Here is a 13,568-nt window from a genome sequence, read left to right on the forward strand (position 1 = left end):
CCAAGCCAGCTCTTAACCATCGCGCCACTCGGCCGGCCCGAAACCGTTGGCCTTGAGCTCTGCGCCCTGGGCTCGCGCTGTGTGAACTGCGGAGTGCGCGAGGGAAGCTGGCGGAAGGCGACCTCACCCACAGTTGCTCCTTTAAGGGTTGTGCCCCTTCCGTTTCTGCCTGATCCGTTCACTCCCAGGTGCTTTCACATGGCTGTTTCTGTATTTTGTCCAGAGCTTATTATTATTGGCAAAAGGATTCATCTGATACAGATTATTCTGTCATTACTCGAATCCAGAAGTCCCAATCAATAAGGGTGTTATAGATAAAAAGACAGGTGACACAGTAGCTTGGTTTGCATGGGACGCAGAATTAGACTGGAAAATGCATTTCCTCTTGTTGTCTTTCTGCACTGAGAGGCCCTGCTTTACATGAAACGGCTCTCAGGGCTGCACGTGTGCTGGTCCCGGGTCACAGACGTGTGGGAGCGCTCGCAGAGCCATCAGAAAGCCGCATGAACCGGATGCGCTCTGGACAGAGCGTGCAGCAGCCTGCTGCGGCGGGCACAGCTGGCCCTTCCTTTGTTCCTTGTGCCCTGCGAGTGAGGGGACGCTGGACGAGCCAGGCTTTCTCCCCAAGGGCGCCCACTTCGCGCCCCACCCTGCAGGCTGCGTGTCAGGCACCAGTTGCCCAGCACACACTTCACGGTCTGTCTGCTGTCTTTCGGCCTCCGGGTCTGTCCGTCCCTCTGTCTCTCGCGCACCCTTCTTACCTGCCCACCATACACCTGTCACTCCACGTCTCCCTGGATGTGGCCTGGCTGTTGGACTCGTCCCCTCGCTGGGCCCACTGGCCTTCTCTGATTTTCCTTTACTTCTCATGTCCAGCCAGTGATGCACAGAAAGGCAGGTGTCAGTGTATTTCCTGGGCGACTTTTGCTGTTTTTTGGGGGGCTATTTGTTGTTAATTTCTAAAGCAGAGGAATTAAACATTTTCTCCACTAAAAATACTAAGTTGCCTTTTTACCCTGCACCATCGATTCTGTCCCCTGGCAGGAAAAACAAAAGATGGCTTCCTGCCCGCCAGCCCCTCCCTAGCTCCTCCTGTGCGTCTGATGTTATGATAATGAACATGATATAATAGAATTCACTTTTCTTTGTCTTCTCCCATAAATGTCCTTTGTCCGCCTGGAGGCTATTCACCCGCTCTCCTGTCACTCTCCCCAGCGTACTTCTTAGGAAGCAAAAAAGAGAAAGTCCGGTCTGCCCATTATTGAGGGGGCAGCTTCCTTTGTGTGGCGCCCGGCCCCTCCCCAGGGGCTCTGCTTCCTGTCGGGCTGGCGGTGAGAGTTCCTGCCTAAACCCAGAGCTGCCGGGATGAAGGAAACCTGGGTTTAGTTTTTCACCCTGCTGCTCTCTCCCCCCGGCCCCCCCCCATCTTTACTTTTTCTGCAGGACTGTTGCATTTTCCTGTTAAACATCTATTCGTGCGTTTGATTCACTTTCTTTTCTTTCTCCGCAGGTTTTGCATGCAGAAATGCGTTAGCCTGGTGCCTGGAGTCACACTGGACCTGATAGAAAAGTGAGTACGGTGGTGAGGGCGTGGCTTCCTGGGTGGAAGGGGGCGGGGAGATGCGTCTCGCTTTTCCCGTTTGGTTCTCAGAAGGGCTTCTGCCAGCAGGATGCCTCCCTCCATGTGGGTCTGCTCTTTTGAGTTTGGATGGTTGCATTGATGCTCAGCCTGGGACAAAGCTCAGTGCCGGGCCAGGTTAAAAGAAAAAGAATAAAACGCTGAAGCCTTTTCACATGTAACGCCTCCCAGCGCTGAGCCAGAGCAGAGACCTGTCCTCCACGTGCAGGTCATCTCCGTCCCACGCGCAGTGGTCAGTGAGGGCGCGGGTTCATGTCTGTTGGACACGCGTCCATCCATGTTCCCTCGGCGTGTGGTGACACACAACACCGGTAAGCAGTTGCCTGCCTGCGTCTCCTCACAAAGCTGCTCCAGGCGCGCACACACTCTAGTTCTCTGCCATCGTGAGCGGGGTGCGGTCTGCTGACAGACAGCTCTAAGCGTGCTTCGAAAACCCTTACAGATGCTGAACACAGCGTCATTATCAAGAAATGTCACTTGGAAAAGAGTTTTTTAAAATAAGAAAGGACTAGGTCTGTGTGGTCGGCCAGCCTGTTTGGTTGCTTCCTCGACAAGATTCCCATCAACCCCCTTCTCCGGTCTCTGCTGGGCTCCATCTCTGGGTCTTCTGTCCTTCCATTTCTAAGTTAGGGTGCACTCCATCACCGTACGTATAGGGCCATCTACATAATTTCTCAAGGAAACCACGACCTTAAGATTTCACGGCTACATTTTATCACGGTTGCGTTGCTTCTCACCTGTTCAGACCATTCCTGGTTTGAAATTTCTTTGATGCTGTTTTAGTTTGTTCCCTGTGAAAATCTCCAGAGCCCCTGCGAGTGGGCTGAGCTGTGTTCCTCCTCTCCCATCAGGCAAGGCGGGCAGCACAAAGCTCGCTGCCAGCCGCACCTCCCTGTCCCTGTCCATCCAGGATGGCCGGCTGTGTGCTGTCCTGGACCCTCCCGGTCACTCAGCACAGGTCCCCCACCCCCCGCCCCCGCTGTGTCCTGTTGTTGAGTCACGTGGGCCTAGACAGACAGCGTTACGTGTGTGCCCTGAGTTCTCAGAGTAAAAAGAGCTTTGGAACTCACATAATTAAAAACATATGTATACTTACAGTCACTTAGATAAGCCCCAGATTTTACCAAAGAGGGACCTGGCGTTCAGTGTAGCCCAGCTTTGTAGGTGGGATTTCCACCTGCAGAAGCGGGGCCGGTCGGGGGCCAGGTCTCTAGATGTCTCTCTGGACCCCTCCCCACACACAGGCCCCCCTCGTCCCCAGACTTTAGTGTCAGGACAACAAGCTTCCATCCTGCCACTTTCTCAGGTTTAAAATGTGCACAGCAACTTGACACCCTCAGCACCATCCACCAAAGGAAAATGTTGGTAAATTGGGCGTCATCAAAATTTAAAATACTTGCTCTCTGAAAGACCCCACTAAGAGAGGGACAAGTGAAGCTGAGACTTGGAGGAAACGCCTGCGAATCACATAGCTGACCAAGGACTTGTGTCTGGAATACTTGGAGCTTTCTCAGAACTCAAAAGTTAAGAAAAACAACGCAATTTAAAAACTAGACAAAAGCTGCGAAGAGACACTTGACCAAAGAGGACGTAAAGATGGCCAGTCGGCACATGAAAAGGTGCCTGAGTCATTCCCAACATCAGGACACACAAGTTAAGCCTGGAGGTACCACTGCACACCTACCTGGCGGGTTAACTGGAGGAAAAAGGTGACAGCACAAGGGCTGGGGACCTGAGACCGGCGGCACAGGAAGCTCACACTGCAGTCGCAGATGGGGCGGCCGCTCTGGAAGGGGGCAGTTCCTTGTACCTGTAAATACACCTGAACGCATGACCCGGTAAGCCCTCTCCTGGGGGTTTGTCCAGAGGAAAGAAACCGTTCACACAGAAACCCATGCAGGAATGTCTGTCGTCGCCGCATTCAACATCACCCCAAACTGGAAACAACTGAAGTGTCCTTGGGGAAGGGGCGTAAATGCTGGTGTGTGCCAGCAGGAGAGGGGGGCCTCTGATCCCCAGGTGTGGAGAGACGGCTTCCAGCTCTGAAGATGGCACATGGTCCGGTTCCCTCCGTGGGGCATCCTGGAAGAGACAGGCCTGCAGGGTCGGAGGGCACAGGAGTGGATGCCGGGGCTTACCGGGTGGGTGGAGAGCGCATCGCTATAAAGAGCCACCGAGAGGGAATCTGGGGGCGATGGCGTGTTCTGTGTCCTGGTGGTGGATGTGGTTACACATCTGCACACACTGAAGTCGTAGGACTGTCCCCCCCAAAAGCCAATTCACTGTATGACAACTCAGGACATAAAATCAATGCATGATGTGGAGAAAAGCCGTGTGAGAGAGTGTGGGTGGGAAAGGCTGAGGGACGGTCTGGAGGGGGCGGGCGGAAACGGGCGGTGACGCGGAGGGGCAGTGGCCTCCCTCCAATGACGACCTGGCTCTGGTGTTTCTGGGAAGAATCCGTCACTCTCATCATTAAAACTGGTTGATGAGGATTGAAAAATAGAAGAAATACTCGTATATATTAAGATTTTAGTATTTTTCATCAAGCATGATTTTCCTAAACTCTGGTTTGCAGCCACCAGTGTCCTTTCCGGAAACGCGTAGTACTTGTCCCCTCCCCAGCGCTGAGTGACGCTCTCAGCCCAGAAGGCCACACGTTGGCTTCTGAAGGTTAATGTACGTTGTCCCATCTCTTCTGTCCCCGTCTCCATGCCACGTGGGCTGCCACGTCGGTCAGGTGCTGCGAGGTAGAGGGTGTGTGTGTTGATGTAAAAAGAAAAATGCAGCTACCTGTCACTCCCAGCAGGCAGTTTTCAGACTGCGTCCTAAGTGGGGTGGGGGCGGGGAAGGGGTGGTGGAGACACTGGCCGTGGGAGCCGGACAGGCGAGCGGTTCCTGACCTCTCCCTTAGGAGCTACGCTCGCAGGCCCGCCTGGTCACCTCCGTGTCTGTCCCCGTCCGGTGGGGGAGAAGTGAACGGTGCTGGTGGCTCTCGGTGGGAGTCAGCTGCCCCTACCACCAGTGCCCCTGCTGCCCGAAGCTGCAGGCAGATACGTGTTCCCATGGCTTTAGGTTTCAGGTAGGACGAGGGAGGGAAGTGTCTCACACCTGCGCTGCTCACCGCCAGGCGGAGGTTGCCCACGTGGGACTTGCGGTAAAAACAGCCAAGCCCAGCTCTGCCGGTCAGGAGAACCCCAGCTTCAGAGGGCTTTGCGTTTTGGAAAAGCTTCTGGTCCTGACTGACTGGGACAGGCTGCAGGTGTCAGGCTGAGCACACTTCTCCCTCGGGCAGCGAGGACGGAGCCGCGAGGGGCGGGATTGTGTGGTGCTGACGGAGAGGGTGAGAACGAGTCGTCTTAGAAGCTCGGGTCTTGGTTCTGAACGACTTCTTGCGGCGCGTGGACGGGGCCCGAGCCCGTGTTCCCTGAGGACAACTCAGCAAAAGTGGGGCCGTTGCAGCACCGAAATCAGCATTTGCTTCTGAGGCCCCACGTGGCTGCTCCCTGGGTGCCCCAGAGGTCACGCTGGGTGTGGGCGGCTGCATTATGTTTACTGTTTTGTCCGGGACAAATTCCAAACTCTAGAATTCTACACACCGGAAACCAAGCCCCAGCTGAAGGTCTAGCCGACCCCGGTCACCGCTGTTCGTCTGCTTCTAAGGAATGTGAGGGTTTCATTCCCGCCGCTCCGGGAAGATTGCCCCATTTAAAAGAAAATGCTGTGACTCATTTTTTTTTAATATTTAGATTTTTGCACAAGTGTGCTCTGCAGTCTATAGAAAGAAAATTTTCATTAAGCAAATCTGATTTTGCAGTCCTGCCGCTCGGCCGAAATGCAGCCCATCCATGTTTAATGGAGTCTCCTAGGCAGCTGTGCTTTCCGTATTCCGAGAACGTTCCAGGAAAAACGGTCTCATTATTTTCACCCATCTTGTTATCATTTTCTGGAGATTTCTTCTCAAAATACGGAGCCCTCGGTTACAGCTTTGGTTCTGGATTATTCCCCCTGGGCTGGTTGGTCTCACTCACTGCACCGGGGCCTCTTGGGGCTCCGGGGGGCTTGTAACCAGCTCGTCGTAATGTCACCCTGCGTGTCATCGAAGGCCAGTCCCCTGGGAACGCTGTCGGTGACAGTTCAGAGCCACACTGTCCCACCCCAGGTAGAACCTGGAAGTGTTTCTTTTTTAAAAATTTATAAATAGGTGATGTTTGGCAAAGCCACTGAATATTTCAAAATACTTAAGTTTTTTAATGGTTTCAGAGATTTTAATAAAATTAATTGCACAATATTGACAAAGCTGTGGGAATGGTGGTGGGTGAGATCTGAGAGCCCCGCTTCCTGTGACAGTCTCCGGTCCCTTGGCCACGTCTGCGTTAAGCTGACAGAGGGCATAGCTGTGTGGCCATCCCTGTCCTATCTGCACATGGCACGCGTGGGGCCCTCGCCTGCGGAGCTGGGGTACCTCACGTGGGCGTCCAGGGAGCTCGTCTGAACTGACCGTGGGTCCAGGTTAATGGAGGGACGATGTGTTTTTAGTTTCACTTATAGGACCAAACAGAAATCGTGTCTTTTGCTCAATTCCTTGGTCCCGTTCCACTATGTCTTTGGCAGTTCTTTGTCCCGATCAAAATCCCAAGCACTAGGTGGGGGGACCTCGTTAGCCAGGAAGCACCTGAGAGAGTATGTCCATGCTCTGCAGAGACACGTGAACAGACAGATGTTAGGGCCCTGCTGGTGACACACACACATCGCATTAGCGGGGCTGTCGCTGGAAGGGTGGTGAGTTTTGCTGTTTAAGGATTCGGAGCACTTAGTTTTGTGTGTCGTTCTATTCTCGTTTCAGCTCACCACATGGAAATTGTCCCACTTGAGAACCCTTTGTCACCTCTCAGTGTGAAGGTGACTCTGGTCACTGTACCCACCTGACTAGAGTGACAGGTCACAATTCAGAGGTGGAGCAGGGGGAACACAGGCCTGTGTTTGGGGTTTATTTCCTTCAAGTTTAATGGCCTGCAAAACATAAGAGTAGTGACCATCTCATGGCCGGCTGACCGCATCCCTCGCCCTGTTTGTGAAGGTTCGTCCCAGCACGGGGCTACGCCAGGCTGCAGGGCTTGGCGTGAGTGAGTGGATGGCAGGCCCTCGCGTGCTGCTCCCCTGAAGCTGCCCCCACCAGGTGCAGCTCTGCCTGCCGAGGTCTCCAGGGCCAAAGCCCTGTAGAATCCGAGCCTGGCCGCTAGCTGTGGGCGTTAGCTGACAGGGAAGCCGCCTTGCAGGCTGCACGCGGGCGCCTTCAAGTCCAGGGCCCCGGGAGCCGCAGGACCTAGAGCGGTCCAGCGTGCAGGCCTGAGGGTAGCGCCAAGCTTCACCTCCACAGCCTGCCTTTCCAGCCGTCTTCATGACACGAGGGGCCAGTGCCTTCCCCTGCTGCCTCTGGACAACCCGAATCGTGTCACCATCCTCTTTACTGTCACCCAAGAAATAAGCTGCCGACCTCAGGATTGCTGCCTGGTGAATTTACAGTAAATATGGTTTGTTTCAAACAGCTGCCCCCCGGCAACTGCTCAGCTTGAGGTCCCCCAGGATATCAAGTGTTAACCCCTTCCCAGCCTCTGCCACCTTTGTCACGTGTGCAAAACATGCGTTGTTTCCAGTCTCGGCTCCAGACCAGAGAGGAGATGTGGGCGGTGTGCGTGTTATAATTATTTAGCAATCTTTAAAGCTAGGGAAGGAATTTGTTTTCTAATTAAGCTGCTGTGTCTGGAAGTAAATTATAGCGAGCCCTCCTTGAGCACCCCGATTTCTAATTATCTGCGGGAGCCTAGCAGCCTGATGAATAGGCATGTCACCCCTGCCGTACGTATTTATGTTCTGGGTCCTTTGAGAGAGCGGCACTAAGATCCATGCTTGGAAATTAAGGGATATTTTTCAGCCCTGAAACAAAGTAATGAAACACTTAAACAGAGCTAGAAATATGAGGGTACTCAGGAAGCTTCAGGGAACCAGGAAGATGTTGAGCCTCTTCACGAGGCTGCTAGTTAGTATTCTCATCACTGGAGGCGCAAAGCATACCGAGAAATTATTCATAATTAACATCTATTGTGTAAACAGCATATTTTAAATAGCTGGCAATCCAGCGTCTTGAATGAAATGAGTTGCCGTGTCCTGCGCCCGGGGACGCTCGGGGGAGGTGAAGCTGCGCCCGGCTGTGGGGCTGGTTTTGGCCTTGAAGCGTGGGGCATGTTGTTAGCACAGCGTGGCCTCCATCCCTTAGTGCCCTGGCCTCTTCTGGGTCCTGGGGTACAGTGAGGAAGACGGAAGGAGAGACACGCGCTGTGGCTTGAGAACCCAGGGTAATCCATGTGCTCTTCCGGTCAAGAAAGGAGAACCATAATAGGTTGCATTTATCGGGCACCTACTATGTGCCCGGGACTGTGTAAGGGCTCTACTCACATTAGCTCTGCTGTTATCCACATTTGAAAATGGGGAAACTGAGGCACGGGGCGGGAAGCAGCCGGCACGGAGCCCGTGTCGCCTGCCCCACGGCATGCTCTGCAGGACAGCAGGGCAGCAGCCTTTCCCTGAGGGTCAGCGCGGCCGAGGGTCTGCGGGGCTGGCGGCGGTCCCACGGGCAGGCTCCGGTGCTTTGATTAGAATTCACTCCGCTGTCGGGCCGGAATAGTACACATGTATCACGTTGGAAAGGAAAACTATCGAAAGATACCCGTCTTCAAAAAGCACTTTTTTCCCCAACATAAATATGTTATATCGGCTGTTTGAAGGTGAAAAATCAGTAATTCATTAATGCCTGCTAGTCACTGATGAGTAATGATTTACTGGAAGTTAATTTAGACATGACGTGAAGACAACAAAACCCTAGGAGACGGCAGAGTGGAGAGAAAGAGTGACCGGCGGAAGTGGGGGTGCTGTGATGTGACAGGGTAGCAGGTCCTCCCCGGCCACGACCACGGCCACGGTGCAGCCGTCTCTCGGCTGTGCCTCAGAGCGCGGTCCCCGGGCGAGTGGCACTGGGCCAGGGCCGACTCGCCTGCTGGGCGCCTCGTGCCAGTGCCCCTGAGGTCAGAAGGGGTAGGAGGGGTGCCAGGTGCCCTCTGTGTCAGACAGACACTCGTCCTGGCTGCCCATGTGTCCTGCGGAGCCAGGATGATGGAGGCTCAGCTCAGAGATGAAACAGGACAAGCCGCCAGGGAGAGTGGCAGGGGCGCCTGCACACCGCAGGGGGAGCTTCCATTTCCTGCACAGTGGGACCAAAATCCTGGCCTTTGTCGTCAAAACAGGCCCGCACCGCGCGGCACTGACTCATCTCTGGGCCTCCTGGTGTCCTGAGGTCCGTGTGTCTGCAAGTCTGATGGCGACACCGGGCTCTGCAGGCACTTTGCTCGTCGAGAGCAGGCTTCATTCATGGGGCGAGGCTCAGCACCGGCCACCAGTCACCCTGGGGTCGGTCTTTCTGTGGCAGCCTGTCCCCGGAGGACTGGCGGTGCCCGCGGAGACGAGGGTGGCTCGCTCACGCCACGGGAACCAGAGCCTGTCCCATTCTTGTACCTCCCGGAGCAGCGCGCTGCCCGCTTTCTCAGGCCGCTCTTTAGTTCACCTTTCTGTGAGAGCTGCCTGTCTGGCTCCAGCTCTGTGACGTCCCGCTCTGCCTCTCAGCCCCAGGTGCTGGCACTGTTGCACCTGGCGGGGCGGGGACGCCAGCTGCATTTAGCAGTCAGTACTCCCTCGGGTCTGTCCCCTCATACAGGACGTAGCGCGTCCCTGTGTGCCCGGCACTCTCAGAGGCCCCGGAGGGCACTGGCTCTTCCGTCCACACTGCAGTCCGGGAGGAGCTCAGGCATCATCTCCGTCCCAGACTCTGGGCACCAAGACGAGAGGAGGTGAGCGGCTCGCTCAGCGTCCCTGGGAGGTGGCAGAGCCTGTGTCGGTCCCAGTCAGCCCGCTCTCAGAAGTGGACCTCACCCACTCTGGTCCGAGCATGTCCTCTGCTCCGGAAGCAGGACACAGAATGGGGGAGGCGCTTTAAGGAACCGGGGTGTTTGCCGTGAGGATGGCGGGCTGTGAATCCAAGCTGCCTTTCCGGAGCCAGACAGGCTCTTGCGCAGCTTCTCGGGGAGCTCCCGCTCGGCTCCTGTGACAGGAGTGCCCAGGCCGCGGTCTGTCTGTAGATCAGTCTTGACACTGGGACGTCCAAAGAAAACCAGCTCTTCCCGGAAATGGTTCCACGATAAGCGTAGGCTCAGGTGTGCTTCTAAGGGCTTTGGAATCTGCACTGTTAAATAAAGAACAATTTTCCTGGTGTCATGAACATGTTGAATGAGCAACGGGAACCCCCCACCCTCCCGCTCCCTGTGAGTTTCGTTGGCAGCCTCCAGGGGCTCCTCCCGGTACCTGGCTCTGGGGGGCAGCAGTCGTTCCTTCCGTAACAAATTCAGTAAATGGTACTTTACCTGCAGGGTTGTAGTAGCACCTGCTCAGCAGTGAGCTGTGGAAATGGTCACTCCTTTTCTTTCAGAATTTTAAAATCCGTTTTTCTACATTTGCTTCACAAGACAAGCAGGGTCCTGTGCTGTGGGAGCTTAAACACAGAAAGAAAGGGGCCCAAGGATGGCAGCCCTGCGAACGTAAACCATCTGATTTAGACACAGCACAGAGTTTTAAAAATCATTAGGAGACAGCTGTCTGGGTGGGTTTTAAAAATCGATCAGCTTCTTCTGAGTTAGAATTATGAAATTTTCTAACCTCTAATATCTCCCAGGTGCTGCCTTTGATAACCGAGTCGATATCCTTCTGGAGAAATGACCACAAACTTCACTTAAGTCAGTGTGTTTTACACCACAGGTTGTGGTTGACTAGTAGCTGTAAAGTAAATTTGGTGCGTCACAGTCTGCATTAAGAAAGAGGGTGTAAAATATGTTGTCTTCCTGGTGACACGAGTGTTCTTTGGGTCTGTTGTTGAATATGTATATTTACTTGTGGTCGTATATGTGTGCATATCCGGTCACCTTGCAAAATGCATTTCTTACTAGTGATCACAGAAGTCTGAACGCCTCGCGTGTTCATCGGGGGCCTGGACCTGCCGACTCCCTAACTGTCACCCCTTCCTATCTGCAGTCCCCAGCCCCTGTCCAGCCATCAGACTCATGTCGCAGATGGGTTCCTGTAGCCGCCCCTCCTAGAGGTGCTGCTGGCCCGTCTCTCCCCTCCCTCCGCTCTTCTCGGTCAGGAAGCACTGCAAATGGCTTCCGCCACCCTCCTTTCCACCCAAAGCCCGTCCCTTTGACCTCACGCTTTGCCCCTCAGCGAACAGGTCAGCCGGCCCGATTTCCCTTCCGGCCGGAATGAGTCGGACCTTTTGTCATCAGGAAACGTCCCTCTTCCCCCCGATACTGCCTTTGCCATGGGGTTCCCGTGGTGGGATCGTAGCGTAGCTGTAGGGGTGTCACTGGGCCAGCGTTTTCATCCTTACCTGTATTTAAGCAGGTGGCCTTGTATATATTCCTGTATCTTTATACATGTGTAAGGCATCTCTCTTTTGAGCAGCATGTCATTAACTTTTGTTTTTAAATCCAGACTGAAAATTATTGGCTTTAATTGAAGCATCGGGGGGCCGGCCGAGTGGCTCAGTTGGTTAAGAGCTCGCTCAAGCATGTGAGCTCTGAGCAACAGCGGTTCGAGTCCCGGCCCGAGCTGAGCTGCGAACAGGTGGCAGGATGGCTCAGCTAAAAATAACAATAATAATAATAATTGAAGCATCTAGTCTTTTTACATTTAGTGTAATAACTGAGATATTTGGTTTAAATCTATCACCCTGTTTGCTCTCGTTCTCCTCGCCCTGGCTGGTCGGTCACCTCACGTCCTTCCGCATGTGCATGCTGCTCCCGGCACTGGCTGTTTGTTTCCTGGTCAGGGCGCGCTCGAGGCTCTGCGAGCCCCATGACGTGTGTCGTGTATTCGTTATATTTTGTTACAACCCTGTAAAATTATAAGCACCGTTATCAGCTCGCAGGCCATGCACAAAGCAGGCGACTGGCCGGATCTGGCCCTCAGGCAGTAGTTTAGGCGACTCCCCGGCTTATTAAAGTCTAATATAAATTAGCGCTTTTACCACTTCGCGGCAATGTGAGGACCTAAGGACAGGTAGCTCCGTGTGCTCACCCCCGGCGTGTATACCGTTATTGTCATGTTCTAACTCTCCGTAAACGTCAGTAATGTTTCGTCGAGTTAATATTCACTCAGGTTCGCACACTTCCATCTTCTGGTGCTGTCATTCCTGCCAGCGTCTCAGAGCCGCCATCTGATCGGTTTTCTTTACCTAAAGAACTCTCTGCAGTGTGGGTTTCCCGTGAAACATTCGGTTTTTATTGTTTGAAAAATGTCATAATTCCCCCCTTTATTTGTTTTTACATTTTTAAATCAATGTTGTTGAAATATAGCTGACATTCAGTAAAATGAACTCACTTTGATGAGTTTTTACGGATTTTTACACCTTGGAACCACCGTCACACTCAAGATCTGCCCCCAGAGCTTCCTGGCACCTCATCCCCGCAACCCCGGCCCCGCCCCTGGGCTCAGGCAACCGCCGATCTGCTTTTTCTCATCACAAAAAAGCCTCCTCTCTCCCAGGGCTTCGTGTAAGCGGACACGATAGTGTGTCCTTTTGTGTTTGGCTCTTTCTGCCCAGTGCGATGCCTCTGAGATGGGTCCATGTTGGGCGTAGGAGTCGTTTCTTCCTTTTTATTATAAATAATACCTTGCACAGGTCACAGGTTTTTATCCATTCACCTGCTGATGAACATTTGGTTTTTCTGTGTTGGTTTTTATGAACAAGCCGCTACAAACGTGTATGCACAAGTCTTTGTGTGGGAATCGTGTGCCCACCCCTGGATAGATACGCGAGATCTGTCTCACGTATGGTGGCTCACATGGCAAGTGGGAGCTTCACTTTATAGATGCTTCCAGCTGTTTCCAAGCCGCCCCCCGATGTACACCCCCAGCAGCGATGTGGGCGTGCCCGTTGCGCTCCGTCCATGTCAACACTTGGTATCCTTAAGGCTTTTTAATTTTAGCCGTTCTAACAGATGTGTAAAGCTGTGTCCTTGGGGTTTTCATTTGTATTTGCCTAATGATTAATGATGCCGAACAGCTTTTCATGTGCTATTGGCCATTAGTTTATATTGTTTAATAAAATGTATGTTCATGTCTCTTGCCAATTGTTTAATTATGTTGTTTTTCTTCAAGAGACCTCCGTATATTTTGGCTATAAGTCATTGTCAGATCTATGTCTTGTGAATATTTTGGTCAGCCTGGCTTGCGTCTTCATTTTCACAACAGCCTTCTAAAGCAGCAGGTTTCATTTTGATAAAATCTGATTCCTTAGTTTGCTTTTTCTTTTATGATTTGTACCTTCTGTGTTCCACCTAAGAAATCTTGACCTCCCTCAAGGTGGTGAAGATTTTCCCTTATTTCTTTCTTAAGACTTTTATAGTTTTAACTTTTATGTTCAAGTTTACGATCTGGTTCGAGTTAGTTTTGAGCGTGGTGTGCAGTGAGAGTCGTGGGCCGTCTTCCCCACGTGCACGTCCAGCTGTTCCAGCACCACTGTGGAAAGACTCTTCCCGCCGAACTCCCCTGGTCTCTTTGCCGACAGCGTTTCCTGAGAGCTGTGTGGCTCTCCTGCCCTGTCCTCGTGCGTGGCGTCCGTGCCCACCCTTATGCCAGCGCCACACCACCTTGACCGCTGTCGCTTTGTTGTAAGTCTGTTGCTTTCAAATGGCTTGGCTGTTCTCGCCCCTTGCAGCTCCGTGTATGTTTTAGAGTCTGCTCATCGGTCTGTAACCAGCCTGCGGGGACCTTTCCTGTGGTCGCCGTGGCCGTTTGAGGGGGATCTCCATCGTAACAATATGGA

At 53.1% G+C, this 13,568-nt stretch overlaps 1 protein-coding gene across 1 annotated transcript in view; it reads left to right on the top strand.

The window, feature by feature from the left end:
- Positions 1–503: 503 nt before the first annotated feature.
- The window catches only part of RPTOR (regulatory associated protein of MTOR complex 1), a 113,899-nt gene continuing 100,834 nt past the window's right edge, over positions 504–13,568 (top strand). Inside the window, exons 1-3 of the mRNA XM_019661852.1 lie at positions 504–590; positions 1,228–1,331; positions 1,511–1,570. Coding sequence (XP_019517397.1) covers positions 504–590; positions 1,228–1,331; positions 1,511–1,570 — 251 coding nt within the window. The remainder of the gene's footprint in view (positions 591–1,227; positions 1,332–1,510; positions 1,571–13,568) is intronic.

This window comes from Hipposideros armiger, unplaced genomic scaffold (assembly GCF_001890085.2).
Source record: "Hipposideros armiger isolate ML-2016 unplaced genomic scaffold, ASM189008v1 scaffold_362, whole genome shotgun sequence".
NCBI classification, from domain to species: domain Eukaryota; kingdom Metazoa; phylum Chordata; class Mammalia; order Chiroptera; family Hipposideridae; genus Hipposideros; species Hipposideros armiger.